This window comes from Passer montanus, unplaced genomic scaffold (genome assembly GCF_014805655.1).
Source record: "Passer montanus isolate IOZ18808 unplaced genomic scaffold, ASM1480565v1 scaffold83, whole genome shotgun sequence".
Lineage (NCBI taxonomy): Eukaryota > Metazoa > Chordata > Aves > Passeriformes > Passeridae > Passer > Passer montanus.
This window is the reverse complement of record NW_024373590.1, coordinates 869,823-895,901: the sequence shown is the minus strand read 5'-3', so window position 1 is coordinate 895,901 and position 26,079 is coordinate 869,823. Positions and strand designations below refer to the sequence as shown.

Genomic DNA, 26,079 nt, shown 5'->3' with positions numbered 1-26,079 from the left:
GAATAGGGAAAGGAATTCAGATGAGGCGACACTGATGTGAAGATTTGATCATCTGTTTGGTACCTATCTTTTTCCTATACATTTTCATTATTAATGTGCAATCTAAGGAAATGCCAATGTTCATCTTCATTTGGCTTATTTTTTTGATAAAATTTTATCAGAAATGGAGCTTCCTAAACTCTGACTTTTAAACATGCTAAAAGATATGCAGCAAATTAAACGCTATAGTGTTGGTCTGTGAACAACAGAAGAGATTCACCTGGGTGAAAAGCTTTTGTCCCCATACAGAAAGAAGGCCTCACATTTATCAGGAAGAAAAATACCAGAATCGGGGCATGGTATCTGACAATACATAGGCTTAGGACCATGGAAAAAAGAACACTGCTGAAAACACAGCTGAAGTCCCAGCTTGGTACACTTAAATAACTGTCCCAAAGGGTTGCAATAGCTGCAAGTGAAATTTCTAAGTTTGTCTAACTTTTTGTGCATTTCTGTTAGAACTAGTCAAAACTAATCTGTAATTTACACTTTTGGATGAAAACCACACCATTTTTTAAATCAACCTTTTTTTTTTCAGAAATCGATGTTTTGTGTAAGTATTGTGATGATATTTTTTTGCATCAGTTAAAAAGATAAATATTTATGTTCATAAAGTGTTGCTGTTTCTTCCTGACTTCCTGAATGTGTGTCATCTCGGAATCCTACCAGTCTTCCTGCAAATGGCCCTAAGTCATGGATGAGAAATGAGAATCTTTTTTTTTTTCTAAGGGTTTTTTTTGTTTTTTTAAATCAAATGTCATAATGTTTTCTCTGAAAGACAAATAATTTTTTTAGTGGCAGAAGAATGTCACTTTGTTACTGCAGTTGTCACTGAAATATTGCTGGTCACAATAAAATGAATTGACACAAATCCAGGCTAAAATCTACAACTCTCTTTTCACTTCTTCAATTGGAAATTAAAATGTGCTTTATTAAAAACTGATTATACCAAAAAAAAAAAAAAACACAAAAAAACCCCAACAATCTGAGTTCTCCTCATTTTTGTCAAAGTGATCGAGCATCTCTTTCATCTCCTTTTACTGGAGCAGTGGAAATGGGGAGACCATTCAAGACAGCTTGAAATAGAAATAATAAGAATAGAAACAGAAATTAAAATAGAGAAACAGAAAGAGAAATAGAAATAGATAATAAAAATAGAATCTAAAAAAGAGAACACTTTCTAAAAAATTATCTTTACTGAAATAGTGAGCTCTTTTTGGAAAATTATGGTCTAAAAATGGTGCCAGTCACCAACCCATACTGCTATAAAATTCCTTCCATATATTGATAAAAACTAACACCCTGCTTTCCACAGTGAATGCTGATGTGGCAAAAGCCAAAAGTACATATAAAATATTTTAAAAGACATAAATAGTGACCTTTATAGAACTAGAAGATTAGTCTAGGTAAAAACACTGAACCTTAGATTTGCTTACTTCATATGCATTTTAGATGACACTTCACTTAATGTAGGATTACTAGTTTAGGACTGTAATACTGACCACTACTCTATTTGCAAATCCAGGGCTCCATTACAGGTGAACAACATGAAGAACAGAACCTTCCTATGGCCTCTATTTCACAGGAACTGGTAGTCATGATAAAAACACTTTTCTCTACTTTGTAGTTCCACAAATGAAATCAAAACATCTTCAGAAATATTCTCAGGTCAATAAATTTGCTTTGTTATACACCAGTAGGTCTCCACACAGAAAATATCAGGTTGAATTACTGATAAAATACAGAATTGTTTATGTATATCTTGCTAAATCCAGGCAACTAATATGCAACGTAGTACAAACAACAAATTTACGAGCTACACATTTTTTCAAGATACAGAAAGAAAAATGTTTTTCTTTGACTCAAATATTCATCTAACTAAACACAATGCACTGCTACACAGCCACTGGCAGTGCAAACCTCCCTTTTTTCACAGCAAAATATTGTCTTTGGGTCGAATGAATACATTTATACAAAGGTCCCTTTACATTTACTGCAATATTGTTGTGTGTAGACAGCCGCACACAATATGCAGGTGGTTCTGCCGATCTGAAAGACTACTCACCTATCTTTAAAAAAAAAAAATTAAGAATTGTGATTACACTGGTACTGTGTTATTCTGTCATGCCTGAAGATCTCCTTAAATCAAAGCTCCTAGTGACATCAATGGCTACCTTGTCTAGGCAAGGACTGATTAACAGCTGCAGGACATCAGTCTTGATGTGCATATGATACAAAGCAGCTTTTTGCCAGCAACGACTAGATCTTGTGTACAGTTTGCAAAAAAAGTCTCCTGAAAGAATCTGCATTTTAAGATTTTCAACATGAACATTGCTTATTTCCATGCAAGTATAAAGCACTGTGGTTTTGTGGTTGGTGGCTAGCATTTTGTGGCTTTATCATACTTGTTTTAATATAGGAAAACTTCTAGAGCAAATTTGCTTTGTGACATCATTTCTTGATTGTGTCTTGCAGAAAGAATTGACCAAAATCAAGTTACTGTACTCTATATCTATTTGTTAATTAGAACTTTAAGATACAACAAATAAAACACACTATCGACTTTTAAATCTTCAATCAAATAAATATTTACAGCTGCAATTTGCCAAAATTATTTACCTTTCAATAAGAGATCACAAAAAGTATATGTGCTACAGATTCAAGTGAATGCCTTGGCTGTCAACAAACAAATTACAAACAGAAAGAAAAATAAGTGCTCCGGCTATCATTATAAGCTATAAATAGCTGATGTGGTTCTACTTTAAAGATGTGTGATCTTCTACATTAGCAGACTTTTTCAATGCATAATTGACCTTGAGATGGAGAATAACCTCACAGTAGAGTGGCTTTTCTTTTAAAGAACAATGAGTATAGGTATTAGAGGATGCGCCTCTTGTCAATGATCATTGCTGAAATCTGCCTATACCACACTGGGACAATCAATTTTGTAAATGATTGCAATAATCAAGGAAATTGCCTAATTTATAAATCCTGGCATACAGCATTTTAATGGATTTCTACATTTTAATGCTGATGCTTTCAAAGCCAAATGAATTGTTGTCCAAGCTGTCACTACACAAAATGATAAAAACATTCAGTCTTGAGGGTAACTACATCTCATGGATATTCAAACCATCAGGTACATAATCACTCATTAGTGAAACCTGTGATAGTTTCCAGTTACAAGCCAATGGCAAAAAAAGCCACAGTTTCCTTATGAAAAAACCTTCTGGGAGCTGAGGACTAAAAGCAGCTGAGAATTACTGAAATAAGACATTAAAAACTTTCCTAGCATCCTTCTTCCAGGTAAGACAGTCCCCTGTTCTATGCCCCACCCTTTCTTTTTCCATAGATAAAAAAAACTAGAATAATCTTATTTCTCTAACTAAGAGGCTGATCTAAAAATTTTTTGACCACGGATTCTGTCAGAGCAGACATTGTTCAAACGGAAGGAGAACAAATGCAGGACATGATGCCATGGCTGCAGCTGGTGGGTAATCCTACCTGAACCACCCACCAACTCACACTCTACCCTGAAGCTGCTTCTGCAGACCTAGTGGTACACGCATTGCTATTCTCAGTTAAACCTTAAGCAATTGATTTCAGCCAATAGTGGGCTGGCAGTGCTTTACTTACTGCTCAATCTCACTAACCTGACATTTATGGTGTACTGATTGGCCTATGTCAGTGGTGGTGGTTGTAAATTCACTTTGAAAAGCTTTGTGTTAACAGCCTTCAACCAGGCTCTGAGACGAGTATGAGCAGGCAAGCTGACAATTGCTCGACCTCCTGCCCTTATTACAGTGAGTAAATCAGGCTTTGAGCCATTAGGCTGGAGCCCGAGGCCTACGCAAAAAGGATTGACATGACTAAAGGTCAACCTCTGTCACACATGTGTAACAATTTGGATAATGGAATTCTGTAACTTATCTGGAAAAGGTGCCAAGTGCGTGGAGGGAAGGTACAGCCTGGGCTGAATTTTCCAGCTTTTATGTTAAGGGATTACTTAAAAGTCTGCACTTTAAAGTCTATGTGCATTTGATGCTGCAGAATCAGGGGGACCAAAGTGTGTAGAGCAGTGATTGAGGCAGTTCTGCAGAATATTGAGTGTTACCACCAGCTGGAAAAGCACACAGCACTGTTTTGTTTAGTCAAATCTATAATAAATACATTATTGACATCAGGCCCACAACATATTTTGGGCACTTGTATAGGTCATTAAAGTACTGCCTTTATTTACAAATTTTGAATCAAAAGTCAGTAAAAATAATTACTTATTAATGGTATCATAAATTAATTGCAATTTCAGGCCTTACAAACTAGTCTCATCCAACAGTGGAAATCACTTTTATAATTAATTAAATTAAAAGGTCAAATGTTTCCATTACACTGGTGCCTAGTCAGCAACGCAGAAAGGTAGTGGTCAAATAAGGACAAAATTGAGCTTTTATATTTATTTGTGTTCCACTTCAGTATTTTTGCATATTACATAATGAAATCTCCAAGGTGAGATTATGTGCCATGGAAAAACAGATAGTCCCTGCATGATCTAGCAATTTAGAAAATATTTTTTTTTCTGGGAATAGTGTGTATCCAGACGTGTGCATGTTCCATGCAGTCCTCAGAATTCCTGTTTTCAGTAACACTGTTAAAATTCTGGGGCTGTATCCAACTCCAAACACCAAAGTGTATTCCAAACTTCACTTTGTTCAATACGAAGAGAATTTGTCCCCATGCCAAATTAGATTAATTTTGTAGCACATGTGCTTAGGCATGCAATACATACACTCTGTAGACAGAAAAAAACACACCAAAACCATGGAGATACATCAAAATAATGCATAAGAAAGTCTTGTAAAAGTTACAGGTCTTCTAAAAGAAACATCATGGGGTTTTTTTAGCTTTTCTACAAACTAAAATTATTAAATATAAAGTACCTTTCACACTTGTGAACGTACTAACTTTTTATGGACCTTAGGAAAGGAGTTTGTAACTAATAAAAAGTTATCTGGGAAAATGTGTTAGTAAGTGATCCAGAAATACCAGTGATAGAGGGCTGCTTTGTAGATACTTAGTGCAATTTTCTTCTGAGTTAAATGGAGCCTTCTTACTGAGCTTACAGCTTAGCATGCTACTGACCACAACATTAGTGATATTTTCCCACAGCACAGGAACTTGAAATCCATGTAAGAATAAAAATTATTGGTCTTTTTCAATGGAAAATAAATTCAAGTGTCATACATCACACAAAATCCTCAGAAATGGCAAAACAAAAAAAAAAACCAGAATGGCACCAGCTGTTACTCTGAATAATTTAAGATACAATAGGAAAGTAACTAAGGAGTTTTTTCAAGACAAAATTACTTGAATTTCATGCACATGACAAATTTAAAACAGAGCTGACAAGCAGTCTGGAATACTAGATGACGGATTGCTGAGAAACATAATTTTTACTTTAATAGAATGACAGCATGCACATAATTCTATCCCCCAGTGCTTTTTTGTAACAGAAAATTTAGTCAAAAACTGCAGCCTTGAGAATCTGGAGAAGAATCTATCACCATAACTGCAATGAGTGCTTCATTTGAAGCACAAGGATTCTCTGTGCATATTAATTTGTTCCAAAATGTTCAGTATTGCGGCATGGGCCCTGGCCAGAGTGCATCCCAACAAAATGCCTGTTCTGCCTGTTCTTGGTCCAGCAGAAGGTCCAGCAAATGTTTTCTTTTGCTTCAGTAGAGACACAAGAAGGCCAATAAGTACCCATATGGTACTTTATTAAGATGGCATGCACACTTATTTGCGACAGTTAATTTGGGGGGGTGGGGGTGAGGGGGAGAGAGGGAAGGAAGCAGGGGGAGAGAGGGAGTTTTTTAGGGGGAAAATCAGTTACATAGATTTAGCATTTTCTATTTACTAATGAACACCCTGACATATATATATATATGTATATAATTTTGCTCATCCATGTAAAAAGAAGTTGCATATAATAAAGAATTACCTCCAAAAATGCTAAATTTCAATTAAGTAAAGTCAAAATAAAGTGAAATCATATATTTGACATTTTTAGGCCGTTGCAAGGAAAAAAAAATTGGTATTTGACCACTCATGAAAGAAAAAAAAAAAGATATAGCAAACTCATAATCAGGCACATGAAGAACAGGAAACTATAAGACTCTATCTTTTGATATGTCTGTCAGTAAAAGTTTTTTCATCTAAGCTGCATTTGGAGGAAAAAAGACCATTTACAAATTAGCTGTTTCCAGAATTCACAGTTTAAAGTTGAGAGCCTGAAAAATTTTGACTACTAAAATGTATGCACATTTAAAGCTCGGTGTTTTATTCTAATAGAATTTAAGTGTATATCGTATACATTCCTTAAGTCTACTCTTATTAAATTTTGATGTTAAACAGAAAGGGGAAACCATGTACAACTAGATTAATTTATCTCCAGGGAGTAAGGGCACATTAATAATTGAGATAATGTTTTCATATATGTTGGAATCAAGTGTGCCTTTCCACTTCTTTATTAGAAAACACATTAGCGGAAAATTATCTCATTCTCATCAGTAAGACCTAATTGCTAAGAAAGTCTCTGTTTCTTTGCAATAACAAAAGGATTATTCTCACTACTTCAAAATAGAAAAAAAAAGGGATCAGAAACATTATGAAGCACTGCTGGAATAAATGCTGTATTACCAAAGAGAATGTTTATTTAATACACCCAGTCCTGTTTTTGTTTTAAACAAATCAGAGTTTATTGTATTTTTATAAAATACAAGCAAACTCTGGTTATAGAAGTGGGCCAAAGGGGAAAAAAAAGCACTACAGCTGAAATGACTAATATTTTTGGCTTTCTGAAAGACTGATCTTTCTGTAAGGTATAAAAAATTATCTTGGCTGATTGTGAGAGAGCTCTATAATTTCCCATGAACACCCATAGGTGTCGAGGCCTGTTGTGAGGTAATGGAATGGTATGTAGCTCGCTCTGAGCGCTGCACATTATGCTGTGTGGATTACATACAAAGCAAACATCGAGTGCGTGGTGGGAACACTTGTGCAGACAGGCTGAAGCATATTTCCATAGCACTGAACTATACATCAAATGCAGCGCTTCTGATGTTTCCCACAACAAAGGCTATAAAGAAAAAAGAAACCAAAACAGTGACTACACTTAAAAGTGTTTGCAATAGCCCTTCTGTTTGCCTGGTGTACACAAAGAACTGTAAACTAAAACAAATATCTCTCAACTTTACATTGCTGAGAGTAAAATAATAAAATGCTTGATACTAAAAATGCAAAATTCTCTCCATAAAGTCTATCGAGACCTAATGCTGAACAGCTGATCTGTAGACAGACTTGCTGTTGCAGCTGTGTGGGAAATATTGGTGAAAGAGAATGGACTAAAGTCACAACTTTATAAAGGGACTATGATGAAACATATATTTATCATTCACAGTGATTTAATCCACACTCCTATACCATGTAACGAAATGAATACAGACTATTTAGATATATACTGTCATTTGCTTTTATGTATTTTCATAGATCAGGTTCTGTAAAATTACACTTTCTGATTATTTTCTTTTAATATATTTTTCTTTATTAAATATTGGTCTTCTGACAGAAAAAGTATGCCAAATTGAAAGACAAAACAAATGAGAAACAGCAAAATTTTGGCTAGAGCTTAGAGCTTGTGTTTCTTTGATAACATTTTTTGTCATTAACAGAAATAATTCAAGACCATGAGCTGCCCATCAATACATTATTATTAAATCAAATTGAATTCTTATTCTTATAATAATTGCATTAAAATACATGCATTCAATTTGCTAGCCAGCAGGAAATCTGTGTTGTGTGTTAAGAGCACAAGAGTAATCCCACACAAAAACTCAGCTGACAAGCACTTATGGCCTAAATCTGGTACATACACTAGTACTGGTTGTTATTTTTTTCCTTAGTATCTTCTTGGGTTATGCTTTTAATTTCTTTAAAATGCCCTAACTTCTTTTATTGCTTCAAAACAGTTTTTAAGTTAACCTGAAATATGATAAAAAAATCTTGCTTATTTAAAAAGGTATTGTCAATCCTTGCAACTTTATTCACATAGAACTAATTAATACATTTTAAAAAATTAAACTCATGTTGTAAATATTTGTGGAAAAATTATCTGACTTGATTTATCTAAATTTTAGTATTTATTGTAATATGTGGATCTGGCAATCTCATTTTACTGTTATATTTTCTGTTAATTGGAGTAGTCTAAACCACAATACCCTTCTTAACAATTAGACCCTCCAACATCATTACAAAGTGTTCCATAAAAAATATTTGATTGATAACATAGCCCAAAATACTGTAATTATAATCACTGGGCTTTGGTAGGAAAAGGTTAAAATCCATATTATCAATATCCGCTGTACAAGAAAAATTCCATCTCCACTGGAGGCAGCAGCAAAACTCCCAATCACTGCAATTCATCCAGTTCTACAGATCACATTCAGGTGTGTTCTGAGAGTGATCTTTTTATTGTGAATCTTGCCACATTGACATTTTTTGGGTAAATACCTTGAGACACAGATGTTGGTGTGTTTATAATTTGTTTACACGTAGGAAAAGCATAGGAGCTCTGACTCTTCCGCACCCTCAAATATCTTTCAAAGATCCATTCACTTTCACTGTACACACACTGAAGACAGAAAAAATATTCTGCATCTTCATGGATTCCTTATGTTCTGAAGATTTGGATTTGGTGTAGATGAGCAAATACCACTGATCTATGGGCCTGTTTCTACTGACTGTTGCAGTTAGTTTTGAGGCAAGCAGAGATTGCAGCTAGAGAGGACTAAGCAGAACAAAAGAATTATACTTTCCAGTACAAATCAAAGAAGAAATTAATGGCAAAAGACTAGGAAGAGAGTAAGGTCTTTCTGACACACTGGGATTATGGGTTTTTCCCAACAGTTATCACTGTTACCCTCTCTAGGACAATGACAAACATTTAAAAAAGAAAAACAACAGCTTTGAGATATTTGAAAGTGGCTTTCACACAAAAGTACTGGAAACCTCCTTAGGGGAATGCACAGTAGGTACAGGACCAGAGCTGAACTAAACTGAACAAGCACTAACTCCATCACACTACAAAGGGTCAGGCTTGTAGAATAGAGTCCTGGGCTTATTTCAGCAGCTTTTCTTGGACTGGCTGGCGGCCACAGCAATGGTGCAGCTCTCCGTCTCAACCCACATGCAGTGCTCTAACATGGTACCGCTGGCACTGTGACCTGAGAGCTCTATCGGCTCTTGTAACTCTGGTCAAAATATAGAAAACACTGGGTGTTGCAAAAGCCTCAGACTTCTCTGATCAAGACTCTACTACACATTACAGCACCTCAACAGTCAGCTCTTCTTATGCAGACCAACTGGAGCTCTGTGCTGCCCACTGGTTTTCTGGCTACCTTTATCACAGCAAGGCTTTGGCTTGCACTGGCTACGTTTTCAAACCTGCTTACACGATTTATTTGAATTGTGGGTTTGCTTATCTTCACGGCTAGTTCTGGTGCTAGTACTGCATACAATCACACTCCATGTTCATTCTAAAAAGATCAAATTTGACAAAGAAGGAAAGATGATAACTTACTTCCCAGAGATGCTGAGTGTTCCTGATGGCACCTGCTTGAACCTTCTCTGGCAAGAGCAAGATTCCCTGGAAGGGCCCAATCCAGGTGCCCTGCTGGATCCGTTGTGCCGCACAAATGCCGTAGGCCAGGCCAGGCACCGTGCTTGTGCACAGACACACTTCCCGGGGCAGGTCCCGGAGCCACTCCGGGATCTCGGGCGGAGGGGCTGCCGCGGCCGCGCTGCTGGTGCCCACCAGCCGGCGCAGGGAGTGCAGGGGCCCGTGCATAGGGCACTCGCCGTTGCGGTTGTCAGCACACATGTCACATCCTGAGGGATAAAGAGGGAAAAGCACTGTCAGTGCCACCACTGTCACCACTGCCACGGGCCATGCAGATCCCTGTGCTGGCGCTGCCATTTCGTGGCAGTACAGCCAGCACTCATCCACACCGTGCCCTTCTGAGCATTGCTTAGGCTCTTCCCCAGATCTCGCTAAAGCCTTAAATAAGAAATTCCAAAGGCTGAGCAGAAACTCTGCAGACAATTTGCAAGCCTTGTGTATTCACAAACCTGCCAAGATTCATTTACTTTAACAATGTTTTTAAAGATGAATTTTTTGACTAATACAAATAGTCCAGTTAAACCATCCCAGTGTGTTTCAGCGAGACATTTTAAAACACAGTCATAGCGTGTTACAAGTCCCTCTCAACTGCCTTACCACAGCTCAGCCCAAGGGCTTAATTGGAACAAGATTTAATTTAATCCTTATTTTAAATGAACATCCACTCTGGTTTTTACATCCACATGTGTGTGTGCATGCCTGTCTGTTTGGAAAATAAAATAAATAAACCAGAACCTCATGAATGACAAACTGGAGCCTGCATGCGCATTTACTTTACTAAAGACAAATCTTATCTTAAAACTGAAATTGTGCAGCAAATATTTCTGGGCACACACTTGACATTTTATGTATTGAATGAGAATGCATGTTCTTTGCCTGTACCATGCAAATGAAGCTAGGAAAAGACCAAAACAGCATATCTGGTTCATGAGCAATTCCTGTGAAAATGATCAGTTTGTAAAACTGTTAATTTCCCTAACTGTTGTTAATAATGCATGATGTGTCTCTATTTTGCGAAGATCCTACCATGACTTTTCTTTTCTGAGCAAAGAAACTTTTGGTTAAATGTTTCCACTGCACAATATTCCACATGCCACAAATGTACATCTTCCAGGAAAATGTTTCATGTTCAAGAAATTAATTTCTCTGGAGATATGCCGAGTTAACATAACAATGAATCTCTTGAAATAAATTGCCGTCTTCTTCACATTTCATTTTCATAACACAATAAATGTTTTCATATAAATTTATTCCAGAAATACAAAGAAAAACCAATAATTATGGCATACTACTCTTGTAGCAAGTCCTACATCTTTTCCCTAATGATTTTATATACCACTCCTTATAAAAACAGAGCACAGCATTCACTACAGAAGCAAGACTTTCTTGGTCTATGCCACAGATTTAGACTTGCTAGACTGCCTGCAACCACAATTTTAATTCTCAGGGGCCCTGACTCAGATGTTCTTCTTTCCAAACTGAATGTACTGAGTATTAAATAGGCCTCTTTCCTACAGATCCTTCAAAGGAAAATCCTCCCCTCATTTCAGCAAAACCTGCTAAAGGACAATAAAATTGCATCTTCAAATTATGGCTTCTAAGTGTATTCTCCAGTTTTAGACATGCTACATAAACACTCTTTCCTGTCATCCCCTTTTAAATAATACCATTTAAAAGGTGATGCATTCAGCAACAAGAAATTATTACTAAGTTATTACACGTGGAAGCTAATTTCCCTCAATTTCCCTTATACACCTTTGGGTCTTGCAGAAAACACCTGTATCCACCTGGTGCTCGCCTGTCCAAGTTCCCTGCCTGCAGCATCGGTTACAGACCCCAGCAGAAAGCAGGGAGACAAGCCCCGAGTTGTGCATTACTCTGGCGGGAGCTCCTGCAGAAGGGCTGCCCGTGAAACTGGCCCCAAGCCATCCATCCCTCGAACAGGTCCCGGCAGGGGCAGGAGGCAGAGGAGCGCCGGCCGGCGCGGCAGGACAAAGCCACCCAGTGGGGACCGCGACAGGACAAAGCCACCTAGTGGGGACCGCGCTTAGGTCGGCAAAAGCGCGACTTGGGCTGGAGGGTGCAATTTCTCCTTGCCCTAAGGACACAATCCCTGCGGCAAAACGGCTCCTCTTGGGCTAAAACCCCTGCAGAGGGGCTTTGCTCCCTCAGCCAACGTCAGTTAGAGGTGGATGGCGGATGGAGGATGGGATTTGCAGACCCCAGGGAAGATATTTCTGGCGAGTCCTAAAAAAACCTGCAGCAGATATTCCTACAACCGTTCTCAGGCATAATGAATAAAAGGCATGAAGGATATGCTGGAGAGGGAGGGAATGGGGCAGCGGGGCAGTTGGGTTGGTTTTTGTTTGTTTGGGGTTTTTTTGGTTATTATTTCCACAGCTAGTTTGGAAAGTGAGGTATCACCACAGCATCTTTTCTTCCCTTTCCTCTTCAAAACCAGGCCCCAAGAAGCCCTGTGGTTTTGGCATATCCAAAGATGTTAGGGGCAGCACTACTGTTTGGCACTGGAGGTCACACAGGAAAAGATCCCAAATAGGAAAAGTGAAGGAAAAAACCCAAACAATGAAAAAACAAACCCACAGTCCGAAACAGTTTGGCATGTGATACACTCTAAACAGATTGTGGCTGAACTTTATGATTTTGGACTTTGGACTTGTCAACTTCAAAGATCTTTTCCAACACAAATTGTTCTATGATTCTATGAAATCAATATATTTCAATCTACCCATGCGAGTTAGAAAGAAAACATCTTACAGGAAAACTGAGAGCTTAAAGAAATTATGTCTAACCATGACGTCAGTTAGCACCCAGGGTAGGCCCTTGAGTTCTGATTATTTGCACTGCTTTAATATTTTCTAGATAGGCAACCCTCCTCATAACTAGCTGACTACAATGGCTTTCTTAGAGGAACTGTATCTCTGGAGAAATTTACATTAAACCTGCTACAGTATCTTCTTTACTCTAGTCAGACAATTTCAGTGTCAAGTTCCTGCATCCAGCCACCAGATATATATAACTTTTCATGCACAAAAATTTCAGTACCTGCCTAGAACAATAATTTCTTAACTTCATTCTGAAAATATCTGTGCATGAATTTGGGTTAAATATTTTATTTCTACATTCCCCAGAAAGAGAAACTAAGAAATTGTCAGGGAGTATAAACAACCCTGTGTCACTGTCATTTACCCTTACAGAAAGTCACACATGGTGATATTTATTTTCCAGTGTCCAAAAACAGTGGTAATGTCTTAATGCTTGGCAGTCATAGTATCTGATCCCCTGCTGTGTTCCTTTCCCCTTTGTCCTGCCAAAGCTGAAAATTTGGAAAATGGAACATCTTTTGAAACTGTTTTGGCTAATGTCTTGTTGATGAGAAGGGAGGAATCTGTCTTTAATACTAAGCAGTACTGAAATTCTTCTTAGTTTCATGCTTCGTACGTTTAGCTTTAGTTGTTATGTAATTGCACAAATAAAATCTTTAAAAATTCTCATAAATGTTATAAGGAATGGAAGCCATCCTAGCTATATTTTACCACGCCTGGAGTAAAAAGCTACTGTGCATATTTTCCTCTTCTGTAACTAACTTTCATGTAATACATGAAAGTGTCCATTTAAAGACCATTTCTGTAGCCAGTGTATTCCTTTGCCTCAGAGGACGAGGGAAGGATTTCCTTCATATCATATTGGGGAAAAAAAATCAAGAACTCCAAGACTTGCACACTATCCTGCCTCACAGCAGGATGAACAGCATCATCTTTGTGTATGCTGCAGAGTACAATGTGGCACACTGCACCAACATGCTGAATGAGACGTGGAGAAGAAGCGGGGCTTGAGAGGGAGAGTGTTGTGGTCCACTGACATCACCAGACTCTCCAAACTGCATGGTGACCATTGTGACCCACACTGGTGTGGGGAGTTCATGTGAAAGGGATGCTTCTGCAAGTGTGAACTTCCCAGATAGGGTGACAAGGAGAGCTGTCCTGTGCCCTTCCTCCAGTTTTGGCCTCAAAGAGCAGCTGAGTGTGACTACAGGGCTTCACTGAGAATAGTTGAAATGGATAATTCTACTTTCTGTAACAGCATCAGCCAAGCCCCAAATCAAGTCAAGAAGAAGCAAGAAATGTAACAAAATTGGAGGACTTGCTGAAAATGGAAAAATAAAGGAGGATTGCAGCCAGAGCAGAATATGTCCTGATAAAATCTACAGATGCAGAAGGTAAAGTCAGTGGGAATACTCCACTGCAGGCCCAGATACAGCCAAACACTTTGGAAGGAGATCAGTTTCCTTCTTTATACCTTTATATTCTATAGATAAGGAGGATTAAGGAAAGGAAGATGCAAGAAAAATAAAATTAAAGGATTTCCTAGTGGAGCTGTTTGGCCTGGTTCTTACAGAAGGACTGCAATGTGTTACTATTTATGTGCCTCCAGAAAAATGAACACAGTGTAATGCCAATACTATAACTCCACGTGAGTACACTTAAAAGTACTAAACCTAGGCAAAAGGACATATCATTGCACCCAAAATGTAATTTTAAACATGCACCAACATAAATAACACTGCTACTGCTCACTTTAAAGCAAATCTGAAAGGAAAAACCTTTTGTCAGTGAAACTAGTGTTTAACGCAGTGTTTTTACCAGAAAACCAGCTGTAACAATAAATGAAAGTAATACATTTTTTCCTCAGCAATAATATGCTTCAAAGGTGCAGTTAGACTGGATACCTGCAGTTTGCTGGTATTAAAGAAGGGTGGCCTCTGACCCTTTGCTTCATAATTCACCACAAGCATGCAGGTATCCAGTGTAAGTGGCCATCATTTCACATGGTATTACTCACTTGCAAGTATAAATCACTACGGCTGGCCCTGCATCCCTGTCTGGGCCCGGGTACCCGGCTAAGCAGGAGGGAGGGCTGGAAGAGACTGTTTCCCCTCGTTTCCTGAGAGCTGGAGCTATCCAGGGAAGCTCAGCCTCCCTCGTACTTCAGTTTCCCCATCGATGATCTGGCATCCACCTCCTTTCACCAAATCACTGGCAGTTCCTTTCAGACTGCCTCACTGGAGGCAGACTTTCGGGGGTACGAAGCACAGATGCGTTTTCCCGTCGGGTGCCCTCTATTTATTTAGTGATTTATTCTAACTAGTCTTTGCAGAGAGCCCTGCCCGCTGACCCACGGCTGCCGCCGGGTCCCGGAGGCCCGACCCCCGCTCTGGCAGGGCTGTATCCCGGCGGAGTGCCGCCGTTCCCCGCCGCGCAGGGTGCCGGCGGCACGGGCGCCGCTCCCGCCGCCGCGCAGGAGCTGCCGCGGGGTCCGTGACTCCCGGGCGGGGGCCAGGCACACCCCGCGCCAGCTCCGATGGGGAAGATGTTGTTCGAGGGCCCGCCTGGGCGCCCCGGATTAGGTCAGGGAGTCCGCCCGCCTTCAGAGAGGCTTTCGGGGTGTTTTTAAGAGGCGAGCGGGTTGAGGGAGGTGGGTTTGATTTTCCCTGCCTACTACTGTAGGTATGAATGAATTAGATTTCCGTGTCAGGTATGAGAAGGGTAGGAGAATATTGTGTGTAGATAAACCTTGCCACCCTCTGCCCCTAAGAGACCCCCATATACAATGTAGAGATGATGAATAGGCGCCAGGAGAGGAGATCGAAGTTCAGTCCGCACCGGCTCCACTCTCTCCTACAAAACTATAGGGCAATTAATTGTGGCTTGTCCCCTCATCCTTCATCTCCTGGTGGCACATATCGATGGAGATTACTGCTGATGGACCATTTTATCACCCTAAATAAACAGTCACCACCTTCTCTAACCTCAATCTAATGTATGGCTATCTGCTATGTTTAAGGGTGCTGGGTAACAAATGATGTAAAATAGCTAAATCATACAGGTTACCAGCAGTCCAGAGGAAAAAAAAAAGTCCGAATATTTTCCACACCGATCCACTTCACAGCATGTTATATATACACTGTCTCCCCATAAATTGAATGGGAAAAGGCGTGCGAAGTGCTTGGTGGAGTGACACTTCAGTTTTACACAGCGTATTTATTACAGCGGCAGGTTGGTGCTTTCTGGCCAAGGTGGAGGAGTCTCAGAGTTCTCAGTGCGGAGGCGTCTCCCCAGAAGCCAGGGGCAAGGCTGCAAGGGAACAAGCCTGTCCCGCAGCCCCCGGGCTCACCCTAAAGATCTCCTCCTGGCCGCCGGGGCGCCCCTCCCCCAGGGCCCAGAAATACCCTTGTCCTTCCAGATTCAAGGCTGGGAAGCAAACGGTCCCCAGCCGCCTGCCACTTTATCGGGGCTTTAGCATAATCCCCTTTACTTCCCTGGGAGTAAAGACTGCTGGGCTCCAGTTAGGGTTTTGCATCTTGATTGCTTTTTTAAAATTATTATTTTTCCCTAGCTTACCTCCTTTCAATTTAAAACAGTTACATACAGACGCGTAACCCACAGCTCCTAGGCAGCCCCCGCCCCCTCCCTCGCCCAAGACCGTGCCATATTCATTGATATTTGACCATCAAGGCGTGTGTCTACTGGGGAACCGCCGCCCATCCATCTTCCCGCGGCGGCCGCCCGGCGCCGGGCCGAGCGCTGGGGAGCGGGGCCGGGCGGGGCGGCCGGGACAGCCTGGGCACCCGGGACAGCCTGGGCACCCGGGATAGCCGGGACAGCGGGACAGCCGGGACAGCGGGACAGCGGGACAGCCTGAGCACCCGGGATAGCCGGGACAGCCTGAGCACCCGGGATAGCCGGGACAGCGGGACAGCCTGGGCAGCCGGGACAGCCTGGACAGCAGGGACAGCCGGGACAGCGGGGACAGCCTGAGCACCCGGGACAACAAGGACAGCCGAAACAGCCCGGGACAGCCGCTCGGGCTCCCCCGGCGGGCCCGGCCACCGCCCCTGCCCCGCCGCGGCCCCGCAGAACGACGGCGGCATTCGCGAAATTCGCCGGCGCCTCTCTCGAGCGGGTGGGACCTGCCAGGGAGCGGGGATCACGCGGGTGCCCCGGAGAAGGAGGGGGATGCTCGGGATGGAGAGAGGGGTATTATTTGGGAAAGTAAGGGAGACGGGGCACTCGCTCGGTTGGTGAAGGAGGTACAGCTAAGATTAGAGCCCGAGAAACAGACGGAGGCCTGCTGGGCCGAGCAAAGGAGCAGACCGACCGCCCGCTCCGGGGAGGGGATTAATCCCGGCGGGCTGGTGTGTGTGCCGGGCCGGGGAGAGCCCGCCCGTCTCGGCGTGTCGTTGGGGCTGTCCGGAGATGGAAGCGCAGCGAGCAAGTACGACTCAAACTAAAGCAGACGGCGCCTCATCTCACCCACAGCCCCCACCTCCTTCCCCTCAAATGGGCTGTGAGGGTGGGAATGATGCGAAACAGGGAGTGAGGGTGGGAGTCAAGGCGGCTGGAAATCCCGCTTGCCCACGGACAGCTAGCGTGACCCGGGCCACACTCGGGAAGCTGCGCAGGGGCAGCCAGGCCCGTGCCCTGCAGCTTCTTCCCTTGATCGCGCGAGCGCTTGGAGTGCATGGCACGGCACAGGCTGTAGTTGCGGCACTCCTTCTTCAGTGACAGTTTACTTTTTTCTTTATTTTTTTTAAGCACGAGTTGCCCAAAGCAACTGCGCTTGGTCCCAGAAGACTGAAACACTCGAGTTGGAATTTTCGCTCAGAGGCAACTAATAACCGCTGGAGCGAAAGCCGCCCTGTAAACAAGTAAATTATAAGAATGTTTACACCTAACTGAAGAAAAACAAACATAAAAAAAAAGTCGAGATGGCCCTGGCTGCCCCCTGCCCGTCCTTCCGACGGGGACGGCTGCCCCGTCAGAGCCGGACGAGATTCACAAGCGCCCTTTCCGCAATCGACTCCTTTGCGTTCCCGAATCCACCTTTAATATCGCGCTCGGGAAGATATTATTCAGGCTTCGCCTCCGACTCTGCGGGGTGCTGTTATTTCCCTCAGTCCTTAAAAATGTTCCCCTCCAAAACGCTTTTTAATATTCCTTTCTCCTTTTAAAACCTTTACCCTTTAGATTTACAGAGCGGCTCCGACAAGCAAAACATGTATTGTCTGAATGGTTCGGTTGTTGAGTAGAAGTGCATTTCGGATTCCATTTTCTGCATGTAATATATAATATCACGTTTTCTTCACCCGATAACACAAAATACACGAACAGGTTTCACTACGGGGTAAGACTAAGCATGAGGAGGTCGCTCAAAATAAACTCGACAACCAATATAGAAGCATTTGAAATATTAAGAAGGCGGGAAAAATCTCCACCAAACTCCGATTCAACTTTCCTCCGCACATATGCACAGCGCTGAAGACTGTGCTAGCATCCACGCAGCTTAATTAATACATAACAGGGTGTCATGGAAACTTTCAAAACAAGCTCCTCATCTGAAATCTAATTAAACGAATCGGCATTTTACTTGGGCATGTGTTTAAGAATTGCTGGTTTGGGGTACCGTTTTTCTGTTCAACAGCCTTCCTTAAACAGACATTTGGGAAGTGGTCGTTGAGAAGAAGAACAACAACAAAAATAGTTTTAAGAAACCTTAGGATAAAGGGGAGTGTTTGAAATAATAACGATATTTTTTTAAAAAAAATGTGCATGGGCCGAAGCCATGTGTTTTAAGAGGGACAGATCTGTGTGCTCTGCATGTTAGTTATAAAACTGATGAACTATTAGGAGTTCATATAGTTCTTTTCATGTTGTGAATTTCCTTGGTTGCGTCGTATTGATAGATACAGGGGAGGAAAAAAGACAGAACCAGCTTCTAAAATTACAAACCTCTCATCCGTACAGCTGTTTAATAATAGGGGCGCCCTCCCCCCCCCAACAAAAAAACAACCAAAAAACAAAAAACAAATCCTCCCAGCTGTATAGTTGGCAACAGCAGTATAAAACTCTTTAGAACCATCAAGTTCTAAATTAATTCTGACTCAAGCAGACTTTTTCGCCTAGAAAAATCGGCTTTTCTCTTTAAATGACCATGTCATGCTTTTCTGTTGGAGTGAAAACTAAAACCAACGATGTGTTAACGAGGTCTGAAAGGAAACGATACTCCGAGATAAGAAAGAGGAAAACTTTGCCCTAGACCATCTGATGAAAACTGCAACTTTTCCCCTGCCAAGCTCGGAGGAGTAATTGATTTCTGGGTATTCAGCGAAGCCCGGGCTTCCCGGGCAGGAATGGAGTGGGAGAGAAAGGACCAGCTCTGTAGCTAGTTGCCCTGAACCTTTGCTGAATCCATTTTCCTAAGCAGCCCTCTGAAAGAAATTTACCCCCGCCAGAGCCTTTCGGGTGAAGTGCGCCTTCCAGGGAAGGCCCTGGGTTTCGGACCAGAAAAACTGCTACCGGAGGGCTGCAGCCCGTATCCTGAAACAACTAGCAACAACGCAAAAACTAAACGGAGGGAAGGGCGAGACGGAGGATGCTCCTCGTGCAGTGAGAGCGGAGCGGGCACCAGCTGCGGTCCCCCAGCCTGGAGCGTCCCCGCACCGGCGCCACGCGGGGAGAAGCGGAGGGTGAGCGGCGGAGGAGTGCGAGAAGGGGCACGATACGTACGGTTGTTGGGGTCGCTGGTGTGCTGGTTCAGGGGGATGATCTCCATGCGCTGCTGCCCGTACAGGTAGTAGTCCAGCTCCTCGGCCGTGCAGCGGTACCGAGCGGCACCACGGTCGCCGCATTTGCCGCCGCCGCTGCCGGCCCCGCACAAGTCCTTGCCCTGCAGGGGAGCGGGCGCTCCCCCGGCCGGGAGCTCCGAGCTCTGCAGCGGGCCGAAGACCGGGACCTGGGTCACAGGCAGGGAGGTCAGACCAGCCAGAGAAGCCGCGGCCGCAGCGACGCAGGACGAGGTGGAGGAGGAAGACGGAGTGGACGAGGAAGAGGAGGAGGAGGCAGAGGAGAGGGAGGTCGGGCGCTGGCGGAGGCTGTCAGCCGGGGGCTCGGCTCTCTCCGGTGGCTGGAGCTGGGCGAGGGGCCCGCTGCTTTTGAGCTGGCTGCTCTGCGGGAAAAGCTGCTGCCAGTGCTGCAGATAGGCGGGATCCACCTTCAGGAACGCGGATCCGCCGGGATCTCCGGGCTTCAGCATCGCTCTGCCTGTGGAGCAGGGAGGAAGCGGACAGAAGACGTGAGACCCCCGCCCCGCCCTGGCAGGGCCGCCCCGACCCCGCGGTCGGACACGCGGTCGGACACGCTGGGCCACGCGTGGGCTCTGCGGGACCGGCGCCCGTCGCTTCCCCTGTCCGTGGCCAGGCTAGTCAGGAGAAAACCTCGTCCCGAAAAGCCCCAGGACGAGAAACGTGGTGGCCGGGGCGACAAGGCTGTCCCCGGTGCCCGCCCCGGAGCACGGGCAGGACACGGGCGGTGGCGGGCAGCCCCCCACGCCGGCTCACGGCCCAGAGCCCCCCGCCGCCCCGCGCTGCTCACCCCGTCCCCGGCACGCTCACTGTCTTCCCTTTCACTCCCTTCCCTTCCCTCTCTCCGCGGAAGCAAACGACTCTCCGCTGACAACAGGGAGGAGGAGGAGGCGGAGGAAAGTTCAGTCACACGCGCACACGCGCGGGTCGCTCCTCTCCGGCCGCTGCTCTTTCCCACTCGCGCGTTCGGAGGCGGAGGGCGCGGGCCGGCCGTGCCCTGCCCCGGGCGAGGGTGCCCCGCCGCGCCGGGCCAGCCGCAGAGGCCGGGCCGGGTCCGCCTTACCTGAGCAGGGTGAGCGCTGTGCACGGGCGGCGTGCGGGGCTGCCGGCTGCTCCGGGAGCCTTCGAGCCGGACAGCGGCCGGGAGCAGAGGCTTCTCTGGTCTTTGTCCAAGCGGGAGCGGGGTGATCCTTCTCCAGGTTCCGGGGACCGGAGGGACGGCTAGCTGCGAGCCACCGGGCTCCCTCTGCTGTGGCTGCGCATCGCAGTCGCGGCCGGGCGCTCGGCTCGGCTCTGGCAGGCTCTGGGCGAGACACGTGGGTTTTACGACAGCGCAAAATACAAGTGTGTGTGGTGTGTACGAGAAGGAGGGGAGGGATCGGGAAGTTACCAGCGAGTCTGGATGCAGAGCTCTTTTTTTGGCAACTTCCCCCACTTTGTTCCTTGCTCAACTTTTAAAGTGCCCCTTTCTTCTCTTCCCTCCTCCTTCCCTCCCTCCCACCCCCCAGCCTTCGACCTCTCTCCGCCCAAGGACAAACTGCTGATTGTCACTGCTGCAAGTGATACAAATACACCCTTGAGAATGAGGAAGCTGACCCCACTGAACAGGAGAAAGAAAAGCAGCAGAAGCTCCAGGCAGAAACCCCAAGTGTCTGGGACAGTGAGGACATTGCAAACTTACTTCCAGAATCTTAGTACCCAAAGCCTCCCTCCCTCCCTCCCTCTCTCTCTTTCCGGCGCCCCCACCCCTACCCTCATCCCCCCTCCCCCCCAGCTCCGAAGCACAATCGCCCCGAAAAGAGCCTGGCCTTTGGCTTTTGGCTTCTACCTTGACGGAGGGCAGCGGTGGACCGGCGCCCTCCCGAGTGGGATCCGCGCCGCTGCGCCCAGCCCAGAGCCGAGCGTCGGGAGCTCCCGACCCCGCCGACCCAAGCGCCCCGCGCCCGGCCAGCCTCCCTTTAGCTGCGCTCTTGCCTCGCTTGCTTTTTGCCCCTCGGGGATTAGGTGGCTTTTAGACACCTACCCGACGTGTCTTGGTACTGTCTCACACAGTTCTCTTAACCTGTGTGCTGGAGGACATGCGTCCTTTTCCCCTGGGCTACCTGAGACCAGTCCCAACGCAGCTGAGGGAACCCACTGCCCCAGAGCTTCTCCTGCCTCACACCGTGCATCCTCGAGCACCACTAGCACGCCTCGCTCCTGCTCTTTGTACTCGCTTACAGCGCAGTGCAAGAAGTATGCCAGAGGGAGATGCAACCTGTGGCGAGGAACTTCTCATCTCTAGTGACTTTTCGTCCCCACTCTGCTTAGAAACTTGGGTTTCCCGCCCCGCTGCTCAGTTGTTGAGCTCACATATCAGTGAGTATTAAACAGGTTTGAGGCTTTTTTTTCAGTTTCTTTCCTAGACTGTATGAAAAACCAGACAAGAACTACAATCTCTTAGGTATATGGCACGTACATATTATGCCTTGCATTTAGGACAAAATGCACAAACTGTTTCTTTTACCAAAACATCTCTCTGGTGTCAGAAGGGCCCTCGTAGACAGGTGTTACGCTGACACTGAATGCACAATTGCCTACAAACGTAACGTGTGAGCGTGTAAAGTGTTTTCACCATTCTCCCCACCCTGATTCTAGTTTGTTTCTTTCCCACCCTTCATTCTCGCAGAGCCTGGGAAAGCTGCTGCTGTTTAGACTTTGTCTGTGTCTAAGGCAGGACATTTTAACACAAATTTGAACAGGGCTGGGGCAAAAAATGTTTTGACTGGAGTAATTTTGACAAGGTCATCCGTCATCTGCTGTATAGATTGATAACACCTAAATTAAAGGCAAACAAGAGAACACCCCCAGCGCCCATTTTTAGGGGTTGTAAAGTTGGGTATAAAAGTCTTCTTTAAGTCTTTGATCAATTCCCTTATGCAATATGTAATAATTTTCATCCCTCTCTCTCTCTCTCTCTCTCTCTCTCTCAATCCTCTTTCTGTAGTTCCGCAGCGCTGCCGCTCAGCTCGGGGACAGAGGTGCGGGCTCGCAGTCTGTTCGCACCGTCGCTGACGGTCAGTGTTTGTTGGGCGCACTGACAGTGGGCGCGCTTGGTTTTCTCTGTTTTCACTGCAGTAATACAATGTCTCGTTCCTGCCCATCTCCCTCCTGGTCACAATTTTATTCCGCCCCACCCGACTCTTTAATTTTTTTTTTAATTTTTTTTTTTTTTTACCCTTACGTGTACATCTGTGCTATGGTTGTTTTCCTTGCTGGACTTCTTTCGAAAATACTGAATTGCTTTTAGTGGTAGCCATCTGAAAAATTCGTTTCGCAGTGGAAAAATGTGATGAAGTAGAGGAAAGATCCTAACTAATGGATTTAAGTACATTGTCAATACCTGCATTTACTTCTAGTTGTTAACAGAAGTATTCCATGAGGGTTCGTATTCAGGAGTACTTCAATCTGCTGCTTTTGGTATTTTTTTCACAGACAGAAAAGTAGCGCTTTGAGCGATCAAGGTGGCAGAATAAAATTTACAGGCTCCCTTGACACTCCGGGACCCTGCCGAACCAAAGGAGAGGAAGAAGGCGGGCTCGCCGCCCCAGCCTGTCCTCAGGCTGGCGGACGCAGGGACGGAGCCGGTCCCCTCGGCAGCCCGGGCCCGGTTCTGCCCGCTGCGCCGCTCGCTCACCCGCCGGGCGGGGCGCAGACCCTGCGCCTCGCCATTTGGCTTTTGACCTTATGGACAAGCAGCCCCGGGGCGCCGGGTGCGCTGGAGCCGGGCTGGGAGCGGAGGAGAGCCGGCCGGGGAGCCGCGGGGAGAGAGGCGGCGGCACAGGGAACCAGGACAGGGCACGGCTTCTCGCCCAGCCTCTCAAAAACATCTCCGCTCCCGGCCCCGTCACTCCCTCGGGAAGGGCAGAGCAGGCAGATCAGCCAGCAGGGCTCCCAGTGCTGAACCTGCGCCTCCCCGGGGTGGCTTTAGCCAACCCTGACCTCTGGTCTCGCTTCCCCAGGCAGAGCGGTTTGTGCGCGTTCCTTCTGTCTCGCCCGAGTTGGTCTATTTGTTACTGTTTCTTGGGTTTGCTTCTGCTGCGAGTTCGGTTTTAAAAAAAAATTAAAAAATATTTCATTTCTTTGCTCCTGGATGTAAAGATGAGAGGGAAAAAAGAAAGGAAGCTTTAACTACTGCCATCGTCTTCCTCTTCTCTCAGGCTTTTTCATTATTTAGAGGACGAGTGCTGAAACAAATCACATTGACCGTTTAGAAGGCGATCAAACCTTTATAAAAATCCATCGCCTACGAATCGATTGGTGAATATTTGCTAGGAATTTGTTCAAAAGAAATAAATAAGGATGGTAAGTGTATTAAATGCAAAGGGGGAACACGGTGGTGTTTTTCTTCATTGATTAATGACCTCTAAAATAAAACAAGCGGGAAGAGGAGCCAAGATCGATAAATTAACTACCCAAATTCATCATTTTCCTTGCGGTTTTTTTTTTTCTTTTCTTGTCTTTTCTTTTTAGGGTGTTGGTTATGTTTTGTGGGGTTTTCTGGTTTGCTACTTTTTCTTTTCTTTTTCTTTTTCTTTTTTTTCCCCTCTTGCTTGGTTGGATTTTGTTTTGTAAACACCACTTATGAAGGATGCCCTTCTCTTTGGAAATTCGAAGGCTTTATTTTAGGCTTGGTTTAGAAAAGGGAGCTAAACCCCTTTTAGCAAGGGATTGACTCGGGGACACCCTATCTGATTTCGTTTGACACGCAATTAAAAAGTTTGCCTTTCATATTAATTAATTCTCCTGATCTGGGGAAGACAAATGGTCGGTTACCTCTGACAGGAGTCCGATAAAGGATTCAGCAGCTTTCCTTCTTGCCCTAGGCGTCTCCTCATTCCAGTTTTAAGGTCACGAGCGGCCGAGTTAATAATTCATTAATATAGACATTTATTCAGATGGGATTCACAGGGATTCGCGCTCTTCCTCATCTCACCGTTCTGATTCCAGATCCCCTCGCAGAGAAGAACAGGGGGAGGAGAAGAGATAGAGGAAGGCTCTACACAATGGCTCCACACGGACCTATGTCTACACACGTGTTTAAAAGGTGGTGCTCCCAAGGCGAGCCCTGCCGGGGCAGCGAGCCCCGCTCAGGCGGGCGCCGCTCCCCGGGCCCGAGCGGCACACTGTTCCAAGCAAGGCACACTGCAGATGGGATGAGAAAAGGACTTCTCAGCTGTAAAGACCAAATAAAAATAAATCAAGTCATGGCATGAAGAAAGTTGCCACGACAAATTTGGGTTAATTTCATCCTACTTTACACAGAACCCATCTGAAGGTGCTCTCAAGTATTTGAGAATTATGGGTGGGGTTTTTTTTATTTTATTTTGGTTGAGGGTTTTCTGTTTCTTGGTTTGGTTTTTATTTTTCCTTTTGGTTGGTTGGGTTTTGATTTTTGTTGTTGTTTTTGTGGGTTTTTTTCTTGTTCTTGCTTAGTTTTTTGTTTCTTTTTCTCCTTTTTAAACCCAAAACCAGTGTTTCATCTATAATGCAGTACTTCAAGATGCTTTTCCAGATAGGATTCTAGAACTTAAAATCCATTCTCTGGATAATAACAGGATTAATAGGCAGAATACTTTTATCCCTTCTGATATCTTTAAGCTCAGCTTTCGTGGGTTTTTTTTTATGTTTGCAGTCTGAGTGCACACTCTTACATGTACTTCATTCAACAATTTTTAAAAAAGTGTTTAAGGGAGTAGTCTGAAAGGCAGACCTCCTTTAAAATCCCTGATGTCAATCCTTCCAAAATCAAGTGACTCAACATTTTGAATGCAACTCTGGGTGGCTACTTCGAGCAGCAAAACAGACTGGAGAGTTTTCCTTTACTTTATCTAAAAATAGCTCTCAGAAATACAGAATCTATTAAACATGATTGTTTGCATGTGACATAAGAACGATAAGGTCTGGACAAAACTGCCATAATATTTGCAGAAATAAATTGAGATTATGGGGTTTCTTTCCAATTTTGGTGCAGGATTGTAATCATGACTCAATATTTTGGACAGAAAAACCTCACATTCTCTGTTTTCCATTTAAACACTTTTACGAAACGTTTACAGTTTTCTCCAGGCCTGAACTCTAGTAGTTTGCTTTGGTGGGGTTTTTTTTAGGAGGAGAGGGTTGTTTTTTTTGGTGGTTTTGTTTGTTTGTTTGTTGGTTTGGTTTTTGGGTTTTTTTTTTGTTTGTTTTATTTTTTGTTTGATTTTCCTTGTTTTATTTGTTGTTGTTTTTTTTTTTCTTTATAAATCACCACTGAATCTATTGATGGGGAAAAGAAAAGATGGACAGATTGAACAAGAGTTCAAAGAAGGGCTTGTATCTTCCTTTGCTTTGTGTACCACATGGTAAAAGGTTGCAGGTACAATTCTGGAGTATCTGTCCTGCCAATGTTCACTGTTTCTTAGTGGTCTAGGTCTGGTAGATAATATTTTGCTTAAAATAAGACCATGTGTCAGATTAACTTCAGCAAGTCAGATTCTTGGATACAATTGTTCATTCTGACTGCATTATTTAGGAATAGCCATCTTGGATTTTATGTTTTACTCCCAACCAGCAGCCATAGCTCCTCCCCCACCAGTGGGATCAAGGAGAGAATGGGAAGGGTAAA

General features: G+C 44.2%; 1 protein-coding gene across 1 annotated transcript in view; it reads right to left on the bottom strand.

Annotated features, from left to right (window-relative positions):
* PRDM6 (PR/SET domain 6) overlaps nucleotides 1-20,705 on the bottom strand; it is a 79,098-nt gene extending 58,393 nt beyond the window's left edge. The window contains exons 1-3 of the mRNA XM_039733107.1: nucleotides 20,497-20,705; nucleotides 19,360-19,893; nucleotides 9,677-9,984 (exon numbers count right to left, since the gene is read on the bottom strand). Coding sequence (XP_039589041.1) covers nucleotides 9,677-9,984; nucleotides 19,360-19,885 — 834 coding nt within the window. The 5' untranslated portion in view covers nucleotides 19,886-19,893; nucleotides 20,497-20,705. The remainder of the gene's footprint in view (nucleotides 1-9,676; nucleotides 9,985-19,359; nucleotides 19,894-20,496) is intronic.
* Nucleotides 20,706-26,079: the final 5,374 nt, after the last annotated feature.